The 14,623-nt window shown below is 45.5% G+C and overlaps 1 protein-coding gene across 4 annotated transcripts in view; it reads right to left on the reverse strand.

The window, feature by feature from the left end:
- CDC123 (cell division cycle 123) overlaps positions 1 to 14,623 on the reverse strand; it is a 72,403-nt gene that overhangs the window by 11,824 nt on the left and 45,956 nt on the right. For 3 of the 4 annotated variants that reach the window (XM_081210768.1, XM_081210765.1, XM_081210766.1), the window contains 2 exons: positions 12,647 to 12,769; positions 5,596 to 5,624 (listed from right to left, as the gene is read on the reverse strand). In XM_081210768.1, coding sequence (XP_081066894.1) covers positions 5,596 to 5,624; positions 12,647 to 12,769 — 152 coding nt within the window. The remainder of the gene's footprint in view (positions 1 to 5,595; positions 5,625 to 12,646; positions 12,770 to 14,623) is intronic. The other variant, XM_081210767.1, reaches the window with a different exon arrangement.

Below are 14,623 nucleotides of genomic sequence, written 5' to 3' on the forward strand. Positions count from 1 at the left end.
ACTGGGTGATGGACTCTGTGGGGTGGTGAATGCATCCCTCTGTGAGGGAGCCTTCCCAGACCCACTGAAAGAGGGGGGGTTGGGCTGAAAGTTCATCAGTATGCGGATGATACCCAGCTCAACCTCTCATTTAAATCGGAACCAGTGAAGGCTCTGAAGGTCCTGAGTGAGTGTCTCGAGGTGGTTGGAGAATAGATGGCGGCTAACAGATTGAGGTTGAATCCTGACAAGACAGAAGTCCTGTTTTCGGGGGATGGGGCGGGCAGGTGTGGGGGACTCCCTGGTCCTCAATGGGGTAACTGTGCCCTTGAAGGACCAGGTGCACAGCCTGGGAGTCATTTTGGACTCACAGCTGTCCATGGAGGCACACGTCAATTCTGTGTCTACCAGCTCTGTCCGGAATGCAGGCTGAGACCTTACGTGCCCACAGACTGTCTTGCCAGAGTGGTGCATGCTCTAGTTATCTCCTGCTTGGACTACTGCAATGTGCTCTACGTGGGGCCACCTTTGAAGGTGACCCAGAAACTACCACTAATGCAGAATGCTGCAGCTGGACTGGTAACTGGGAGTGGCCACCGAGACCATATAACACCGGTCCTGAAAACCAACATTGGCTCCCAGTACGTTTCCGAGCACAATTCAAAGTGTTGGTGCTGACCTTTTAGACCCTAAATGGCCTTGGCCCAGTATACCTGAAGGGGTGTCTCCACCCCCATCGTTCAGCCCGGACATTGAGATCCAGCTCTGAGGGTCTTCTGGCGGTTCCCTCCCTGCGAGAAGTGAGGTTACAGAGAACCAGGTAGAGGGCCTTCTTGGTAGTGGCGCCCACCCTGTGGAACGCCCTCCCATCAGATGTCAAGGAAATAAACAACTATCTGACTTTTAGAAGACATCTGAAGGCAACCCTGTTTAGGGAAGTTTGATGTTTGATGTTTGATTGTGTTTTTTATTTTCTGTTGGGAGCCGCCCAGAGTGGCTGAGGAAGATAAATTATATTTTTATTTTTATCATCATCATCATCATCTAGCAATATAAGCCACCAAACACCTTTGCTCTGCAGCAGCAGACTCAGAAGATAATGCTGCTCAATTGCAGGTTTCCACAACCCAGTAATGAATACAGAAAGTACAAGTAAATATGATCGCTCCAATAAATTCCAGGCAGTTAAGCACATTTTTCTGTCTATTTTTGACATCACAATGTTGTTAATAGCCACACTTTTTTGACTACTATTCAAGATTATTCCTGCTAGAGGAAAACCTTCCACTAGAGATTCATTTATATAGCCACTTTTAAGGTTTAATAATCAATCTGCACAAACATCTTTTTTCAAACATTCACATAGCCATGCCAAGGTTCACTGCAGACATTTATAGCCCAAACCTAAATATAGTTGCTTGTAAATCCACTAATCTTGGTGGAACAGGCTCAGCGGTAGATCAGCCGTCGGCTGCTCTGAGGAAAGCCAGAGTACCAGAGTTGGATATCTATCAGTGAAAGTGTTTGGTATAAGCTTGAAAGACACATCTATTTTATCACTTTTATACTGCCATAGCTTTCCACAAAAAAGGGGTTGGTTAAAGGTGCTGAAAGTGGTTTCACCATCAATCCCTCTTGCCAGGGAGCTTCGAGCAATATAGCTCTGTGAGGGGAATAGGGCTCTCCTAATAACTCTTAGCACCCATAAGAAACTACAGTTCCCAAGATTCTTTGGGGGAAGCCATGACTGTTAAAGTGGCACAATACAGCTTTCAATATATGTGGCCAGAACTGCATATACAGCCCTCTTACACTTGACCCATTTGATTCTGTTTAAAAAGTGACGGGCATTAACTGCCACCGTGCATTGGTTCAAACCTGCATGTTTCTCTGTTTTTGATACTTCTTTCAATCGTTTTATCAGTTGGTACTTCAACAAAATTAAATTAGAAATTCATGGAGAATAAGGCCTTGCTTGTGGTTTCTCATAGACCTCTGGTTGGTTAGTGTGAGAACAGGATTCTGGAGCGCATGGGCCTTTGGCTGGATCCAGCAAGGAGCCTTCTTAACTAATGAAGAACAACTGTGGTGTTTTATGAACAATTCTCAAGACACTTCCGTTTCAAGACGCCCCCAAACACTGTTCCCTTACCACCCACCCAGAAAAGCTGTAAAGAGAAAGGAGAAGATGAAAACTGGAGGGAGGGAGGGAAAAGGAGTATACAATGTACTTGACCAGGCATCTTCAAACTACGGGCTGTGGGCCGGGTCTGGCCCACCAGGCTCGTTATTCCCGCTTGGTCAGTCCCACGCACTGAGCTAAATCGGCACGGTGTTTCCTTGAGAAGAAGCCGTGGCGCCTCGCCACAAAGGGACTGACTTCCGCAATGCTGCTGCGGCTTCACATTGGCAGCAGGAAACTCCTGCAGCCCATCCAAAGCCACGGACGCCTCTGGACGGGGGGGCGACGCTGCCATCATCACAAGAACCCAGCCGGCGAAGCCGCGCCAAGCAGCAAATATGGCTCCCCAGCGTAAGGAATTTCTCCTTGATCCAGCATGTCTCCAAAAAGGCTCCCCTGGTAACGCACAAGCAGATAAGGGTGACTTATTTGGAAGATGCTGGATTTTCAGTCCCCTCCTTTTCCTTTCCTTTCCGCACCAGGATTCTTGGGGAAGGGGGAAGGGAGGAGGAGGTGGAGAAGGATCAAGTCTGGGCAAACTGCACTGAGCTCAAGCCATCTGCAAAGTGGGTCTCACCTGACACGGATCAGCAGTCAGGCTGGGAAGATGGGCGGGCGCAGGGGTGGGTGCTGTGCAGCGCCAGCAAGAGACTGAGCTCTCGGGGAGCTGAAATGGAGACGATCCCATTCTGTTTCACCTCCGGCTGCCTTATTGACCTCCCCACCCACTAACACCTAATTGTCCAGCCTGCTTGTGGATGCTGCGAAGGGGGCCAGGCGGGGGCGGAAAGCAACAAGCAGAGGGAAGGGGTCAGTAGACTTGCTCAGTGAGGAGTAGGCCCAACTCCAATTGCCTTGCCGCCTTGCCTGGGGCCCCCAATCGCCAGAAAAGCAGGTCAGGAAGCGGGGGGGGGGGTGAGGTGGGGGAGATTCAAGGGAGAACAGGCGGGGCGGGGGAATCCTTTTGCAGTCAGCTGCATTCCCATGCTATAGGACAGGTGGCCATGCCCTGGAAAGGAAGTGAGGGGGAGGCGTGTGCAGGCAAGGCAGTGATGGTCAGATCCAGCCCATCCAAGGAGGTGCTGCCCTCTCCGCAAGCTCGCCTTGTTCCTCCGCACATGCCGATGGTGCAAATATATTCTGCATGGGCAAGAATGCTGTCTTCGTCAACTGCGCCTTCCAGAGGAGGGGTGGCCCTGAATTGCCCCCCCCAGTGAGTCATGAGGATGGGCGACACGCAGACAGGCTGCACCATGGGGATCAAGGGTAGGGAAAAGTGCGCGGGCAGGCTAGTGCATGGGGATTTGGGGTTGGAGGACAGGCGTGCAAGCTGGGGGTGGTGGATGGGGGTTAGGGAGACGTGTACCAGCTGGGTTGTGGGGATGGGGGCATGGAAGGCCCACATGTAGACTGGGCCATGGGGGTGAGGGAGATCCATGTGTAGGCTGGGTTGTAGGGACGAGGATTAGCGATATTGACCATTTCATTAGCCAAAAGCAGGCCCATACTTCCCACTGAAATACTTATAAGTTTATGTTGATTAAAATCGTTCTTCATTTTAAATATTGTATTGTTTTTCCTGTTTTGTTTGTGCACTACAAATAAAATATGTGCAGTGTGCATAGGAATTCATTCATATTTTTTTCAAATTATAGTCCAGCCCTCAACAGTGTCTGAGGGACCATGAACTGGCCCCATTTAAAAAGTTTGGGGACCCCTGTACTGAACAAACACACAGACACAGAGACACAAACAGAAACAAGCACGCACACACTTTAGAACAGGCATAGGCAAACTCGGCCCTCCAGTTGTTTTGGTACTACAACTCCCATCATCCCTGACCACTGGTCCTGTTAGCTAGGGATGATGGGAGTTGTAGTCCCAAAACATCTGGAGGGCTGAGTTTGCCTATGCCTGCTTTAGAGAGCCAGGCTTACCAGAACATTTATCTAGCTCAGCATCCTGTTTCCCTCCAGTAGCCAACCAGATTTTCGCATGAAGCACAAACATGACATGAGGACCAGAGGCCTCTCCTGCTGCTGTCCCCTGCAGAGCAACGATGCCCAGATCATGGAAGCGGCTCACCGATCATGACTAGTAGCCATTAATAGTCTGGAGGTGCAGTTGACAATATTTTATTTTTAAAAAGGCCCCCAAAGCCATACCATGTGTTTTGCACATTAGGCTGTTTCATATATCATGCTTATCCTTTTATTTTGCCATTTGATCCAGTAAGGTCCTAACCTACTGCTCAAAACACTTAATTACTGGGCAGCTTCCAGCATTGTGAAACCGCGAGTGTGACTCTCAGAAGACAGGCTCTCTGAGCAAATGACAATTCTCACACTCCCAAGGTATATCCAAGTAACAGATACAGATACTATTTTGTTTTACATAAATACATCACACATTACTTAATGCCATATTGATTTTAAGCATGAGAAAGAAGCCACTCCCCACTCCCATAGAAGATGGACTTGCCCTGCCATTACAGACATATACAACATGTGGAATTTGACCACATTTAATTATATAGCAAGTCAGCATTATAGATCCCATGTTGATAGAAAACTGGTCCACCAAAATCCATGGTTAATGTGAAATGTGAACTTTTTAGCCGCTGCAGCAAAAGCTCCAGCATCGTCCCATGAGTAAAGAACCATTGCCAGCAGTCCCCTGTGGTGCTTTGAGACAGAGGCAGGTGCCAGTGGTGTAGATCCTGTGAGAGGGATTGGACCCATCCCCTATACCAGACTGGAGCTGGCATATCAAAAAATAAAGAGAAATTTGCCTGCCCCATCTTCCGTTCTGGCAGGTATGAGCCAGGAGGGCTTTTAATACCGTAGGAGATTTGCTTGGAACAGTTGAAGTGCAGGATAGAATGACTGGCTATGATTATGCAGACCTGCCAATATTGTCTCCATCCCCAAATAGGGCACCAGGAAATCTTAACAAGGTATTACAGAGAAGGATGAAGTAGAGCTTGTGTTTTAGAATTTAACGAACAACCATTCATTCCCTTGCAGCAACACAAACTGCAATTTCTACATTCATATGTTGAAAACCCACATTTCCAGGCGGTAATGGTATTAAAGACTGCAAAATCACTCCAATTCAGTGGTGACTGGAACCAGGTTCCTGCTTAAGATAAATACCAAAAATTCTACAATATTGTTTCAAGAAAAAATGAAAAATCCCACTGGGCACTCACAGAACCAGTGTGCCTGCAGCACACTTGGATATGTACTATTCATGCTTATTGATGGGTACCCTGCATAAGATCATGGCAACTGTTTTATTACTGTACACTATCACACTATCACTTTTTTTTTTTTGAAAAGCAGAATAAAATACTGCTTTGCCAAGGAGACCATAGTCAAAAATTTACACAGAATAAAAATAATAAAGCATTACAAACCAAAGAGTTGACTTACCATGCTGTCCCTGTAGATATCAAACACAACTAGAAAGATTAAAGAAGGAAAAAGAAAAGGGGAGGGGAGGGAAAGAGAAGAGAAGAGAAGAGGCAAGATTAATAGGTTTACTAAGCAAAACCTGAAAACCACTTCAATTTTTTTGCTTTTAGGCCTTCTTAGAACTGAAGGTGCTCTTATTATGTTACACTGAAACAAACATGGGTTCTTCCGGTGCTGTGAAAGGGTAAGTGAGATGTGTTGGGCCAAGCAGGAGGAGGGCACACTCCGCCTCTTCCCATGAACTTCATCCTTCCCAGAAAACTAGGACAACTGAGAGCACAATCCAAACCCCCAATCCAGCACGCGTGGGGATGGGGAGCTTGTACGAGGCAGACCTCTCTTGTCATCCAGCCCCAAATGGTCTCCACCTGCCGAGTGACATCACTCCACTGGCATGAAACGCCTGGCTCTTGCCCTTGATGAGCTCCTCTCTAGCAGCAGTCCCTGGAAAGCCCCCAAGAGGGCCTTCTGTAGGAGGGACCGAGGCTGCCCTAGGTCTGCATGAGTGATGGGCCTGTAGATATGGTGGCAGCTGCTCTGCTGGATTGCTTTGCCAGTGTGGGTCCCTTGTCTCCTGGGGCTTCTCCTGCTACTGCAGTGGCAAAGTAGAGAGCCCTGCTGGGTGATGCAAGATGGAGCCGCAATGCTTTTTAAGAAGTTCAGACCCTCCTCAGTGGTCTACACAAACGACGGTGAGCTTACTCACATTTTACACTAATAAAAACAACTTGCATTCTGCAAGCATAAGATCTGCCCTGCTGGATCAAACCAAGATCCATCTCGTCTAGCAATTCTCACTGTGGCACCAGATGCCTTGGAATGTCCTGAGCAGGGCTGGCGAGTATCAGCCACTCCCACTTTCTCCCCAGCAGCTGCTGCTCACAAATACTCTGCTTCTTCACATAGAGGTTGTTGACAGAGAGAAAATAGCTCTACCTATCTTCCCCTATAAGCCTGGAAAAAGCTGCTACCACAAGCGAGAGGTGCGGCTGCCTGTCAACGTACATTGGCAAACTGTGGAGAACCCTGTCGAGTTGCAGCTCGGCATCCAAAGAAAAATCAGTCTCACACCATGATAGGTTCCGAAATATGGCTGCCCCCAGGGCTAATGAAGCACAGCTTTTATTGTGTGAAATCAGAAAGATACAAAATACTAGCCAAGCAATTTGTTCTAGCCAGCAGATAAGGACATTCGCACTAGACTATGCGAGCATCAGGCCATGCTACGTTAGCCAATCATATAGGACAGCACGAGCTGTTCACGCGCTGTTCATGCTCCAAGGATGCTTCTAGCTATGAAATCACCCTGCAACAATAAGAACTTTGCTCATGCTCTCATGTACAAGCAATCATTTTCCCACAGAACCCCATGTCGCCTTTGCGAAATGCAGATTTATCTGGCCATGTACATGTAATGGTGTGTGAGGTTTTAGTCTTCCTCCTGTTTAGCTTTAAGTCACAGGAGGCTAAAACCTGGCTAGGAGGTCTCATTTGGCCTCCCAATTATTTTTTTCTGCTCACCCCAAGACTCCTCCAATTTTGGCAGTGGCAGCACAAATTGGGGTTGGGGGAATAAGTATTCACAATGCTGGGATGGATTTAAATATTTATATCTACTCTAGCGCCCTGATGGGGATACAGATTGACAATCACACTGATTTGCACAGAAGAGCCATGGAGCGAGGGGGCCGCATGCCTGTATGTGCCCATGAGAATGCACGTGGAAGAGTGTGGCCATACCTACTACCTCTTCTAAACTGCTGGATTAAGCCAGTTTACTGGTGTTGTTATATTCAAAGTAGCATGAATTGCTAGTTTATTATGTTTATTTACTTATTAATAAGGTAATTTGCAAGTATTCTTATGTTTTTTGAATTTCTGTACTTAGTTGCTGCTCATTTGAGAGCTGCTCTGAGGAAATGATGCACACCAATAATTGGGTAGATAAGGCTGTCATGGCTGATCGGTTCATGAAAGAGATAGGTCTGCCATCAGCGATGAAATTTCTGCTTGAACTCATCTAACTAGGCTAGTGGTCATCACCATGTGGCATGACTTTTTGTTTAGATCCATGGTGTGACTGTATTTGAATTACTAAAAATAAAAAAATTCCTTCCAGTAGCACCTTAAAGACCAACTAAGTTAGTTCTTGGTATGAGCTTTCGTGTGCATGCACACTTCTTCAGATACACTGAAACAGAAGTTGCCAGATCCTTCTATATAGTAAGAAGGTGGGGAGGGGTATTACTCAGAAGGACCTTCTCACTATATAGAAGGATCTGGCAACTTCTGTTTCAGTGTATCTGAAGAAGTGTGCATGCACACGAAAGCTCATACCAAGAACTAACTTAGTTGGTCTTTAAGGTGCTACTGGAAGGAATTTTTTTATTTTGACTATGGCAGACCAACACGGCTACCTATCTGTAATTGAATTACTAAGTAAGCATAGACAGTTCTAGTCACTCCATGGCGAAACCAAATATTACAGAACCGAAAAGGGTACAGAAACAGGCAAGCAAAGTGATCGAGAAGCAGGAACACGTTCCCTATAAGGAAGAGCAGAAGGGTGTTGGGCTTTTTAATTATGAAGAGAGAGAGACAAATGACCAAAGGGGGACATGACAGGGGTTGAAAAAAACTGAAAAGACTTTGTGTGAGTGGAGAGAAAAGTATTTTTCAATCTCTTATTAACACTCGAGGGGGAAACAATCAGCAATTAAGTTGATTGGCAGGAGATTCAGTACTTTCCACTTAACTAGCACATAAATTAAATGATGATATTCACTACCAAAAGATGTGGTGAAAGACACTGGTTTAAGGGGTCTTCAGACATTGCATTCCAGGTCAAGGTAAATGAGAGAAGGCAGTGGGAGGGGAACATTCACTTCATTCCTCATCATCATGGAAGGCGAGTTTCATGGAGGCTCCCTAGGCAGTTTAAAAGCCTGGTTTTCCAGGGTTCAAAAAATGTTTGGGGAGCTTTGACAAGCTTCAGGTCTTTGGCTTCTAGAAGTGGGAAAGCAGCTGGAAGGCCAACATGGGGCAGAGCTAGTGCACTCATCCCCAGGACCAACCCTCCTCGCCTGCCGTAAGTGTTTGCTTTGATCAAGAACAGAACACCTGAAAAAGGATTCAGATGAGCCTGGAAAGTTTTAGGCAGATTTATGGGTGATAAGATTCTTATTAGTTACGGAGGTTTAAGGGAAATAACTCAAATGGGACTTCCCAGTAGAGTCTGCATAACTCTTAAGGCTGCAACACTACGCCAACTCTCAGTTGAGTAAAACCCATTGAAATCAGTGGGAGTTAAATGGGCTTAGGCTGTAAGTGCTCAAATACACTGTGCTCAGCTGGATTTGGGAAGGCTTAAATTTCTCTGCAGTAGCAGCCCATGTGAACTTCTGATCATCTGGTTACTGACACATTTGCTACATAAGTAAAGGGCTTCCTTTGTCAAAGCAGGGTAGCTCAGCACAGGAAACGGCTTCAGGGCATTGACCATTCTTCACCCTCCAAGTATTTCCTCTGAAGCATTATCACGGAATTTTGTTCCCAAAACAGGGAGTCGTGTAGTCAATTTTTTGGATATCTGAAAAGGTCTAAGTGACTGAAGTCAGACCACGCTCTCTTGCGTAGCCCATGAAATTACAACTCTTTGTAAACTGTTGTGCTTGCCTAGTTCAATAACTCTGGATGTTTTAAAGGTCAGTCAAGGCAGCCAGAGGCTCTCTTAGAACCTCCTGTTTAGACATATTGGAATGTAATTCTCGTCATATCCCACAGCTTTAGCGATTGAAAGATTATTACTTGTTGCAAACACTACTATGTAGAACAGCCTCCCTCAACTTAACCAACCCACAAACCACGCTGGATTGAGTGTGGTTTATTTTCCCTGTATTTTTATAGTATGGTTGCTTAAAATGGATTTATGTATTTTACAGATACCCATGACATGTGTAGGGACGCGGGTGGCGCTGTGGGTTAAACCAAAGAGCCTAGGACTTGCCGATCAGAAGGTCGGCGGTTCAAATCCCTGCAACGAGGTGAGTCCCTGCTCCTGCCAACCTAGGAGTTCAAAAGCACAAAGTGCAAGTAGATAAATAGGTACCGCTCCGGTGGGAAGGTAAATGGCGTTTCCGTGCACTGTTCTGGATGATGGACTCAAGGGCATCCTGATAAAATTTGCAGATGACACCAAACTGGGAGGGGTGGCTAACACCCCAGAGGACAGGATCACACTTCAAAACGACCTTGACAGATTAGAGAACTGGGCCAAAACAAACAAGTTGAATTTTAACAGGGAGAAATGTAAAGTATTGCACTTGGGCACAAAATGAGAGGCACAAATACAAGATAGGTGACACCTGTCTTGAGAGCAGTACATGTGAAAAGGATCTAGGAGTCTTGGTTGACCACAAACTTGACATGAGCCAACAGTGTGACGCGGCAGCTAAAAAAGCCAATGCAATTCTGGGCTGCATCAATAGGAGTATAGCATCTAGATCAAGGGAAGTAATAGTGCCACTGTATTCTGCTCTGTTCAGACCTCACCTGGAGTACTGTGTCCAGTTCTGGGCACCACAGTTCAAGAAGGACACTGACAAACTGGAACGTGTCCAGAGGAGGGTAACCAAAATGGTCAAAGGCCTGGAAACGATGCCTTATGAGGAATGGCTAAGGGAGCTGGGCATGTTTAGCCTGGAGAAGAGGAGGTTAAGGGGTGATATGATAGCCATGTTCAAATATATAAAAGGATGTCCCATAGAGGAGGGAGAAAGGTTGTTTTCTGCTGCTCCAGAGAAGCGGACACGGAGCAATGGATCCAAACTACAAGAAAGAAGATTCCACCTAAACATTAGGAAGAACTTCCTGACAGTAAGAGCTGTTCGACAGTGGAATTTGCTGCCAAGGAGTGTGGTGGAGTCTCCTACTTTGGAGGTCTTTAAGCAGAGGCTTGACAACCATATGTCAGGAGTCCTCTGATGGTGTTTCCTGCTTGGCAGGGGGTTGGACTCAATGGCCCTTGTGGTCTCTTCCAACTCTGTGATTCTATGATTCTCCAGAAGCTGTTTAGTCATGATGGCCACATGACCTGGAAAAACTGTCTGTGGAGGCGGACAAACCCCGGCTCCCTCAGCCTTTAAAGTGAGATGAGCGCTGCAACCCCAGAGTCATTCGCAACTGGACCGAACGGTCAGGAGTCCCTTTACCTTTATGACATGTGTGCTGCCTTGAGAGGCTTGTTTTGCACCAAAGTATGGTTAAAATTAGCATTTCTGTACACACATTCTCCTACATCACAGGGTTCCGCTTGTATAGTTTTCTAAATTCAAAAATCAATTCCAAATTAAGTGATTAAAATATCACTACTTTTTTTTAGTGAAGAGTATCAATTTTTCAACCTTAGTTTGGATTTAATGAAATAGCATTCATTACAGCTGAAGAACAAATGAGACATCTCCATTCAAGAAAGACGGAAACACTTTTGTCCTTAGAATCATAGAATCACAGAGTTGGAAGAGACCACAAGGGCCATCGAGTCCAACCCCGTGCCAAGCAGGAAACACCATCAGAGCACTCCTGACATATGGTTGTCAAGCCTCTGCTTAAAGACCTCCAAAGTAGGAGACTCCACCACACTCCTTGGCAGCAAATTCCACTGTCGAACAGCTCTTACTGTCAGGAAGTTCTTCCTAATGTTTAGGTGGAATCTTCTTTCTTGTAGTTTGGATCCATTGCTCCGTGTCCGCTTCTCTGGAGTAGCAGAAAACAACCTTTCTCCCTCCTCTATGTGACATCCTTTTATATATTTGAACATGGCTATCATATCACCCCTTAACCTCCTCGTCTCCAGGCTAAACATGCCCAGCTCCCTTAGCCGTTCCTCATAAGGCATCGTTTCCAGGCCTTTGACCATTTTGGTTGCCCTCCTCTGGACACGTTCCAGTTTGTCAGTGTCCTTCTTGAACTGTGGTGCCCAGAACTGGACACAGTACTCCTGGTGAGGTCTGACCAGAGCAGAATACAGTGGCACTATTACTTCCCTTGATCTAGATGCTATACTCCTATTGATGCAGCCCAGAATTGCATTGGCTTTTTTAGCTGCCGCGTCACACTGTTGGCTCATGTCAAGTTTGTGGTCAACCAAGACTCCTAGATCCTTTTCACATGTACTGCTCTCAAGCCAGGAGTCCCCCATCTTGTATTTGTGCCTCTCATTTTTTTTGCCCAAGTGCAATACTTTACATTTCTCCCTGTTAAAATTCATCTTGTTTGTTTTGGCCCAGTTCTCTAATCTGTCAAGGTCGTTTTGAAGTGTGATCCTGTCCTCTGGGGTGTTAGCCACCCCTCCCAGTTTGGTGTCATCTGCAAATTTGATCAGGATGCCCTTGAGTCCATCATCCAAGTCGTTGATAAAGATGTTGAATAAGACCGGGCCCAAGACAGAACCCTGTGGCACCCCACTAGTCACTCTTCTCCAGGATGAAGAGGAACCATTGATGAGCACCCTTTGGGTTCGGTCAGTCAGCCAGTTACAAATCCACTGAGTGGTAGCATAGTCAAGACCGCATTTTACCAGCTTCTTTACAAGAATATCATGGGGCACCTTGTCAAATGCCTTGCTGAAATCAAGGTAGGCTACATCCACTGCGTTCCCTTCATCTACCAGGCTAGACAACTTTACCTCATAAAAACCGAATAAAATAATCTAGGGCTATAAATTTCACTCTGACAAACTGCATGAGCACATGGGAAAAGATGTGCATGTGAAACAAACAAAGTCTATAGAGCTTCTTGGGAAACTTCTCACATGGCAAAAGAAGCAAACCAAATTTGAATAAAAAGCAACTTCAGCTATGTAAATGGCTGCAGGTGGAACTTTAAAAGATACCTCTGGGTGCACGTAGAATTCTGCTTCCACTCCACAGGTGTTCCTAGCTTTAAATAAAACTTTTTAGCTCCAAAAAAGCATCAGTTCCTTTCTAATGTTAGCTCAAAGAATACTTACAGTCTTCATCAAAAAACTTATACTGGATGTGTTTCTTGAAAAACTCTTGTGTAAGTCTACAGATCTCTTCTTTTTGTTTTGAGATGTGCTCGTAGTACTGAGTGTAGTCTCGCTGAGATATACCTGTCAGGAGAATTACATCAGTCATCCATAGCTAATGTATGATTCAACTAGAAAGCAAAGCTGTCTGAAATACGCTTGCTGTGATGTTTCTTTCACAGACAAAAAACAAAAGAATACTCGCTGCTTGGTCATTCTCTGTGCTAACATAATCATTCAGAAAGGCCTCTGACAGACCTTTTGAAAACAAATTCCATGGGATGCAATCAACCATGTTAGCTGGTTTTCTTAAATAATATTTTTTTATGAAGCAATAAAATATGGCATTTGGAACTACTGCTAAAATAAAATAAAATGATTGTGTATTTTGTACTGTGACTTCCTCAGAGTTACTTGGATTCCAGCATGATTTCAAAACTATTTTACAAAAACAGAAAATATTTTAATAAGATAGTGGTACCAAAGCAGAGGCAATTGTTATGCTATATAACTTGACCCCCTGAACAGCAGTCCAGCAAAGTAGTGAAATAAACTGAGCTAGTCCTAATCCTTGGCAGACAAAATCTCCTTCTGGGACGCTACCTGTGAAAGTCCACCCAGCAGAAATCTCCACAGTTCAAATGCACTGAACTAAACAACAGGTTTGTTGTGTTCATTGGTGGTGCTAATGCAGAATTATTTGTGTCCCACTTTTCTCCAAGGAGCTCATTTCAAGCCTAACAACAGCTGCATGGGCTTGGTTGGGATGCAGAGACACTGATGGGACCAAGGACTTGCATAAACTAAGCCCAGTACTGCCCTGGAGGGAGTGGCTAGCTGTCTGGCCCAGTTGTTTCCCCCTTACTTTCGCCAGTTGCCAAGGAAAGGGGAACCTGTACTCCCCGCAAACCAAGAGTTGTTGTTGGACTGTGGCTCCTATAACTACTGACCACTGCCCATGCTAGCAGGGGCCCATGGGAACTGGTGGCCCAACATTTGGAGGGCCACAGGCTCCCCATCCCTGATGTACACAATCTCTCTTTACTTGAGAAATATTGGGGTGCTGCACTTGCTCTAAACCAGTCCAGGAAATCATTTAAATGAAATGAAGAGCTACACCTGTTGCAGAGAGACAACATTCAGTTCTTTGGGACAGCAGCTGCATGAGTCACCTGGAAATTACTGTTATTTATCCTAGACAGCCTGAACTGCAAAGCTGAACTAGAGTCAGTCTACCAGAATGTCTCGAAGTGGACAGCTCAGTCAGTAGAGCAGGAGACTCTTAATCTCAGGGGTCGTGGGTTCAAGATTCCTGCACGGCCTACCCTAGGGTCGACCAGGTGGTGCTTGTGGTCCCTTCCAACTCTACAATTCTATGAACATTCTTGACAAGGTAGTACTCTCTGTCTTTTACTCACTAATAATAGACACAAAAACATACATAACTCATATTCACATGGCTCAGATAATGCAGGACTAAAACAACCATCTTCTACTAGCATCATATACCATTATTTGATATTGCGGAAACTGATGTACAGTGATACCTTGTAAGTTGAACATAATCAGTTCCAGAAGTCCGTTCAACTTCCAAAATGTTTGGAAACCAAGGCACGGCTTCCGATTGGCTGCAGGAGCCAATTGGAAGCTGCGTAAGCTGCATTGGACATTCGGGTTCCAAAGAACGTTTGCAAACCAGAACACTCACTTCTGGGTTTGTGGCGTTTGGGAGCCAAAACGTTAAGACTCGTAAGGCATTCATCAACCAAGGTACAACTGTATTGTTGATTTGTATCTTTGCTTGTTTCATTGTAATACTTTGTTGTGAACTACCTGCAATACAACGTCTATTGAAAAGCAGCTCATGTATCAAGTGACTCTCACTATGATCAATTAGGAGCAGCAACAACCAACAAAATAGGAATTGTAGCCAGATCA

This window comes from Podarcis bocagei (assembly GCF_964188305.1).
Source record: "Podarcis bocagei genome assembly, chromosome: 10".
NCBI classification, from domain to species: Eukaryota; Metazoa; Chordata; class Lepidosauria; order Squamata; family Lacertidae; genus Podarcis; species Podarcis bocagei.